At 40.0% G+C, this 7,810-nt stretch overlaps 1 protein-coding gene across 1 annotated transcript; it reads right to left on the bottom strand.

Annotated features, from left to right (window-relative positions):
- Window positions 1-4,145: 4,145 nt before the first annotated feature.
- Window positions 4,146-6,226, bottom strand: LOC107798888 (AAA-ATPase At5g17760-like). Its single transcript, XM_075235947.1, has 2 exons — window positions 5,219-6,226; window positions 4,146-4,589 (listed from the first exon to the last, which is right to left on the bottom strand). The coding sequence occupies exons 1-2, from the start codon at window positions 6,224-6,226 to the stop codon at window positions 4,146-4,148; spliced, it is 1,452 nt and encodes a 483-aa protein (XP_075092048.1).
- Window positions 6,227-7,810: the final 1,584 nt, after the last annotated feature.

The following is a 7,810-nucleotide window of genomic DNA, read 5'->3' as shown; positions in this document are numbered from 1 at the left end:
AAGGCATTTGCTGCCTAATCTTCATCGGAGCCCAGGTCGCTATCTGACCTCTTCGGGCTGATACTTTGCTTCGGTCTTGACTTTGAATCTTTTGTCCTCCTCAATCTTGGCTGCTATGTCGACATCACCGGCCTATATCTCCTCGAGAACTTCCCTCTGAGATAGCCACTTCACATACTCAATATTCATTATAATACGGGCTTTGTTATCTTGACATCATCCTTATACTAGGCCAACATGTCCTCGCTTCCGAGACCTCATTCGAAGCCACCTCTAATATAGACTTCAGACTATTTATAGAGGCACGAGAAAACGGCCCCAGAATACAAAATATACAAGTGCAGAAAAACAAAAAACTAATACAAAACTAACTAAGGTGCACTTTGGTCAATGCCAAGTCCTCTTTGGTGGCATCCCGCTCCAATGTTGGGCGATCCATTTTGCCTCTAAGCTCATTAGTTGAAACCTTGACATCGTCCATTTCGGACCTAAGCTGGTCGATCAAAGTTATTTTCTCCTGGACCTGCGAGGTTGCGATGTTAGCATTGGAGTTTAGCCTTTCGTTATCAATCTCGAGAACCCTTACATTTTAACCAGAATGGCATTGTCCTGTTTTGCTTTCGAGGCCTCCTTCTGGGCTTTTTCCAGTTCGGCTTGGAGGGCAGAGCGGTCGGCCATGTCCCTAAGGACTTCATCATTTTGCTCACTAAGAGCTTTATATATATCTGTTTGCCGGACCTGCTCCTTGAGCTCGAATTTGAGATGACTCACCTCCATTCTGAACCAATGGAAGCTTTAATAATAAAGCACCGAGGTTTGAGATATAGAGAAAGAAGATCGTTAAGGCAACAGGAACTCATTAAGATGGAAAGGGAAGAAGGTATACCCGATTCAGCGCCTTCTGAACCTCAATGAAAAGGCTTGGCCCGTTTACCTCGTTCATCTTCACTTGGTCTTTTTCAGTTACCAAGGAACGGAGATAGCTGGTCACTCCGACTAGCCCGGATAACATGCTGGTATCCTCTGGTACTATGAACATGACCATCTTTTTTTTGTTTAGGGTCCACACTCGGGGCAGGAAACTACTTCTCGAGCTTTGAGCTCGAACTCGGCCTACCTGATCCCAGTTGTACGACCCTTTTCGGAGATCTCCAAGTACCCATATCCAAAGTAATCCTCCAACATGCTGACGTCCACACCCTCAAAAAACAAGTTAAGGGCATCATCCACAACCCGGGACATTTCGGTCGGTTTCTATTCGACGGCCCGAGATTCATCTAAAATGGCCTCCAAACAAGGCAGTGACTCTAAAATGTGGATGACGACGTTGCTTTCATATGTGTCCCTCCTCGGGACCGAAGGGGCTTCTTATGGAGCAGCATCCATGCGTTCGTCTTTGGTCCCCGAGCTAAGGATAATTCAGCCCTACAAGCATCTCCCTATGACCATCTCCCTCCGGGGCCACCAACTCTTGGTCGGTATCGATCAGCTTGTCAATGACGAACTCCATGTCCTCGTCATCCTCGGGAAAATCCTTGAACCGATGAAGAGCTTCAGAATCTGGGACTCGAGTGCCTGAAGTCTTTTTGGTGCTCTTTCTTACCCTGAGAACAATCCTTTTTCTCTTCTTGGCCTCGGCAGGAGCGTCCGAAGAGTCATGGGATATTTTCTTCTTCTTTGTTTTTTCCTCCATCTTCGCAACAGCTTTGGCAACGGGTTGTAAAGAAGCGGAGGGTTTTGTATATAGGGTCGAGGTCACGGCATCGGCGATTTCCAGAAGTTTGGTGGTCTTAGACAAGCTTATGAAAGAAGGACTTAGCCATGATAACAACAGAATAAAGAACGACTAAAAAAATTCAACTAGAAAAAGATACTCACCGTGAGAATGAGCCTCCCACTTCCCCTTGGAGATCTTACGCCACTTGGAATAGATGAGCTGCTTGCATATATCCTCGACCCACTCCCTAAAATGCGGGACCGCGTTGGGGACTCGGGGGATAGTTGTATATCAAATAAAATATGTCATGAGAATATAAAGTAGGTACAAGAAGGGAATTTGACAACTTAAGAGGAAGTAAACTTATGATTTGGGCTCCACTTCTATCAACCTCGGTCTTGTCTTCATCTATGCAGGAGAAGGGAGCTTTCTTTGCCCGACGGGCAAGTTTGATTAACCCCCCTCGGAAGATTTGGGGCTATAAATTCGGAGCGAGTGATCGATTGTGAACCGATGCTCTTCCATATTGTTCGTGAAATGACATAGAAGGGTCACGGTCCTCCAAAAGGATGGGTGAACTTGCCGAGGCAAATTTTGTACCACTTGCAAAACTCGAGGACCACCGTATCAACAGGACCAAACGTGAAAGGATAAGTGTAAACACTTAAGTATCCTTCCACGTGCGTCGTCATATCATCGTCAGGACTGGGAATGACTATGCCCTTGCCTTCCCATTTACAGTCCTTTCGGACAGCCTCAAACGTCTCCTCGTTAATGGAAGAAACGTAACTCCGCGCCTCCTCACCCGGATCCCCTTGTGCAGAGGCTTTCTCGACTTTAAAGCCATTATCTATGGAGCATCCGTCGAGGATAAAATCTGTAAGAGGAGGTCCCGGGGCTACTACCGGAGGCACTACCTCAGTGCCGGCGGCCGAGGAAGAAGTCGTCGATGCGGTGTTTTGGGTATCGATTTTGAAGCCTTTCGCCATCACTGTATGGGAATATGAAGATTTGAAGGTTTTACATAAAGATTTGAAGGTTTGGAGATGAAGTATGAAGATATGAAGATGTGAAGAACAGCTTATGAAGATTTGAAGGATTGATGAACAGATGAGGCTACAAAAAACTCAAGGCTAACTAAAAGAAACTTGAAATCAGAAAGTTAAAAAGTGAAAATAGGAAACCGAAACTTTTATAGGGAAAGAGTAATGAATGCATGACGTTTCAAATTCGGTAACTACCGAGGATGATCAACCAACGGCTGACACATGTCGAAAATCAGAACGACGGGACTAATGGGACGTTTCGGTTCGTCAACTTGCTCATGGTGTGCAAGAGAAGGAACGGGCATCAATTAGTCACTTCTCATCGCTCATATAATCTACTCTCCAAGAAGTGATGGGACTATCTGTGTACAGGTAAAATCGGGGATAGAGTTACCTCCGATTTCTCGTTGAGAAGCGAGGAACAACGTTACTCGTTACAAGCTCGAGTGAAACCGAGGGAACCCGCAAGTCAGAACCAGGAGCGGATAAATGATACTTCGGGTATCGAGCATGGCTGAACCCGGAGAGATTCCAGCTCGAGCGGTTCGAAGAATCGAGGGTAAAGGAAAAAATGATTTTTTAAAAAAAAAGACAAACAGAGAGCCGAAATATCCGCCATCAGCCGGATATTATGACGCGGATCATGCTCGGTATTGGCTGTAAATCGTGTTTTCATGAGAGAAAAGGAAGGAAAGGATTGTTATCTTATGTAGACTTGTATTACGGCTAAAACTCCTCTACTATATAAAGAGGAGAACCTTTACATTTTTTGGTCACTGTTAGCACGGATATCAAAGCAATAAAATTTATTTTAGCTTTTAGCAATTGTCTAAGTATTCTTTGGTTGTTCATTGACTTATAGCCTGTTTGGCCAAGCTTCAAAAATCAGCTTACTTTGAGAAGTATTATTTTCCAAAAATAATTTTCTTAAGTACTTTGGTGAGAATCAATTTGTGTTTGTGTAATTAATTTAAAATGTACTTCTTAGCCACCAATTAAAATAATATCGACAAATGCCAAAGTAGGGGATTGTCAAAATAGCTATACATCATGATCCATGCCATGTGAACAAGTGAATCAATTTTCCAACATACTGTGAAAATGGTAACTTTTTTCCAAGTTAACGCCCAAAGATTTCAATCCAATTTCTAGATAGTATGAAAACTTTTATTTACTTTGTCTTTTCTTTGGCCAATTGCTTCTGGCATGACGCGAATTAAGAAGATTTACCGAACGAACACTTCCACATAACCATTCAATCGAATACCAGCAAGAAAAAGAAAAAGTAAAATCTTCTCTAAGAAAAACTTCATCAGCAAAGGCTTAAACTCATGCACAAATTAATCTTTCTACTTTAGGGATAAATTGAATTATGCTATTTTCTAAGCTGCTTTTCTTCTTTTTACTTCTGGAAGCTGTATCCCATCATGAGTAGTATTATTATCCTTGGGTGCCTCCTCTTCAGTATTACTAATCCTTTTTCTTTTAAGAAAATTGACAAGACCTCCAAGACAAACATCGGCATCTTCACTCTTCATAAGTTCCTCAGCAACCTCTGCAGGGGTGACTTGAACACCTTCAATCAACTCTTCTATTTCTCGAAAATACCCCTGACGAGTATCGTGGATTTCCAAATAATTAGCAGCCAACACCTTAAAACTTTCACTTGTTAGGTACGACATGTGGATGTGCATGTCCATTCGTCCAGGTCGCAACAGAGCTGGATCAAGCCTCTCTTTGTGATTTGTGGTAAATATAATAACCCGCTCATCTGCACTGCTTGACCATAGCCCGTCTATGAAGTTTAATAATCCACCAAGTGTAAGCTGTAAAAGGAGGGGGAAAAAGATCAACATGTCATCACAGACTTATAGGTTACGGTTTGAGCAGTGGATAACAGCCATTAATGTACTGATGCTTGCATTAAGGTAGGTTAACTATATCACACTCTTAGGATGCGATCTTTTCCCGAACCCTGCGTAAACACAAGATATTTCGTGCAACTTCTTTTTAACATGTCAACACAAGTGAGGGACTAAATATATCCTCAAAAGCCACCTTAACAAGCTAGTTATAATATGACCAAAATCTTCAGGTGCGTATTAATTACTCCATCTTATATGATACTATTAATATTTTATAAATTTTTGAATTATTAACTATAGTGTCTTATAATTTAATTTTTCAAAGTTATAAATTTTATTTTAGAAAGTTGGAATAATCTACATTCAAATTCACACAAGAAAAATTAAGTACTTTGACCCTTGCTACTCTCTCACTCTACATAGTACACACATACATATTAATCGTAGTAGTTAGTCTCTATATATGTGCATATATGTATACCCATGATAATTTGAACTACTAGTACAATATGAAGGATAATATAGTTAATCACCATTTAAATACATGTTCCAAAAATAAGGTAAGGAATTTGGGTGACGAGAACACTAACCTCACGATCTCGTGAACGACCATATTCAGCATGATTAGTGCGATTTTGAGTTCTCTCAGGCAGATCCACACTGCAATCAATGTCTTCAATGACAAGTATAGACCTATTCTTGGTGCTCAACAGCAGCTTTCTCAAATCGGAGTCTCTCCTTATATGAGACAAGTCTAAATCATAAATATCAAATTTTAGATAATTAGCTATTGCTGCAATCAAATTTGATTTCCCTGTCCCTGGTGGTCCATACAACAAGTATCCTCTTTTCCAAGCTTTTCCTACTCTCCTATAAAACTCTTTACTCTTTAAAAACCTATCAAGATCCTCTATTATAGCTTTCTTCAGTGCTGTTTCTAATGCTAGTGTCTCAAAAGTTGAAGGGTGCTCAAGGTTGACGGAATCCCAAAGTATAGAATTATAAGTTGGACCATTAGCTAGAGAATTCAACTTGACAACCTTTTTCTCATCAGACATGACTTTGGCTTTTTCAAGTACAAAAGGGATGTAACAATTCACGATTTTTTCCTTGTGTTGCTTTTTGAAGCTTAGCTCAAAGTAAGTACGTTTCTCAGAAGCAAAATTACCACGACCAGAATCACCGTCTTGTGAGAAGTTCTTTGCGCCAGCTTCGTGAACGTACCTCCAGACCAATTGAATCCCTTCAAAAGAATCAGTAATTTTTCCACAATTGCCGAATTTTACGTTCACGTTTGGGTCTTTAGGTTTTTTGCTAACTCTGAAACGTTGAAATTCGGGGCTGGTTTTGGCTGACAAGTAGATTTCAGCAGCATTATAGACTTCGTTGATAGCTATGCCATCTTTTTCTCCTATAACCAGAGTTATGTTTGATGAATGAGGACGATAATAACTACGAATTTTGGAGACAATATAGTACTGGACTTGACGAGGAACCACTTGATTCAGCATTGTCTTTAAAAGGGTTATTGAAGCAGTCATTGAGGCATAGGCCTGGAACATTGACGAGGCTGAAGGAATGCTTGACAAACTCGCCATCTTAATTTCCACAAACCTTTTCACCACTTGGCAAAAGCAGACAACTTCCTAATACTTGCATGAACTATTAATACTAGTACTAAATTTTACTCCGACACCTACTGCCAAAGGGAGAAAAAAATTCCAAGTGTAAGCTGTAAAAGGAGGGGGGGGAAAGATCAACATGTCAGCACAGACTTATAGGTTACGGGTTTGAGCCGTGCAAATCGGTCATTAATGTACTGATACTTACATCAAGGTAGGCTACCTACATCACACTCTTAGGATGCGGCGTTTTTTTGAATCCTGTGTAAATGCAAGATGCTGCGTGCAACTTCTATTTAACATGTCAACACAAGTGAGGGACTAAATATATCCTCAAAAGCCACCTTAACAAGCGAGTTATAATATGACCAAAATCTTCAGGTGCCTGTTAATTACTCCATCTTATATGACACTATTAATATTTTATAAATTTTAATTTGAATTATTAACTATAGTGACTTATAATTTAATTTTTCTATAAAAGGAACCAAAAGTGGTCCAAATGGTGACGAGCAGAAATCCATGATCGTGCTTTTAGTAAAGGCAAAATATGCCTAGTGGGGCAACATAAATCCATGAGAAAAATATGAAGTATATTCGAAAATGCCACTTTGTTTCCATTCATTAAATAAATATATTGAAGAGAGGTTTGAACCAAATGAGGTCAAACTACAACAGCATTAGCATGCGAATCTTTTCCGTATAAAGTTGGCACTTTAGATGTAGAATGCCACCGTTTTGATTAGGATAGGCGTGGGCTTTACATAGTGCTATCTGTGGAGAAAGATCATTTTGGGTTCTCAATCCAAGCCTAATTCCAGGTCATCTCTCTTTTCTAGTATTGTTATTTCAACATCACAAAAGCTGGCAATATGCTCAAACTGAGGCATCAGAAGAAAGGTTAATTTTTAAAAGAAAAAATAGCATTACATGGACAAAAATGTACGCACCCGGACAATATTTGGTTGAAGTTGAGTCTTGACTCTACTTAAAATCTGAAGAAAGGTCATTAATAATTTTAAAGAAAAAGTATTAACTGCTTTATTCCAGCCAAATTAGTGGACAGAAGAAAGATTGGGCTTACCAATCATCCCTTAAAACTTGTAATGTACATGCAAGAAACCAGTTTACAACAAAAAGAGCCAAATATAAACATGATTAAACCATAACCTGATATTTTCTGTTTATTATCAGCGTCCAGACGCTTATATCAATACAGTTGCATATATATCATCATTTTGAAAGGGACGTTAGCCAAATGTCAGAAGGTACAGATTTGAGCCTCTCGTAAAAATTTAAAGAAACAGAAGCACCATTCTGATCCCAAAGCTATCCATTGTACACACCAATTTGAGCCAATAAAGTTTCCTTTCTTATGAAAGCTTACCAGATAAATTAAAAAATCCACTTTGGAAGAAGCCCCACCGATAGTTTCCCAAGGACACCACTAGGTAGGAGAAGCTGACAGCTAATCCCACCAACCCCTCTGAACCTCTTACCTCCTTTTTCAAACAAAACTACTAGTTTAAACTGCCAATCTTTTTATAATTTAGCAAAATA

Source organism: Nicotiana tabacum, chromosome 17, assembly GCF_000715075.1.
Source record: "Nicotiana tabacum cultivar K326 chromosome 17, ASM71507v2, whole genome shotgun sequence".
Classification (NCBI taxonomy): domain Eukaryota; kingdom Viridiplantae; phylum Streptophyta; class Magnoliopsida; order Solanales; family Solanaceae; genus Nicotiana; species Nicotiana tabacum.
The sequence above is the reverse complement of the archived record's forward strand: the minus strand, read 5'-3'. Positions and strand labels throughout refer to the sequence as shown.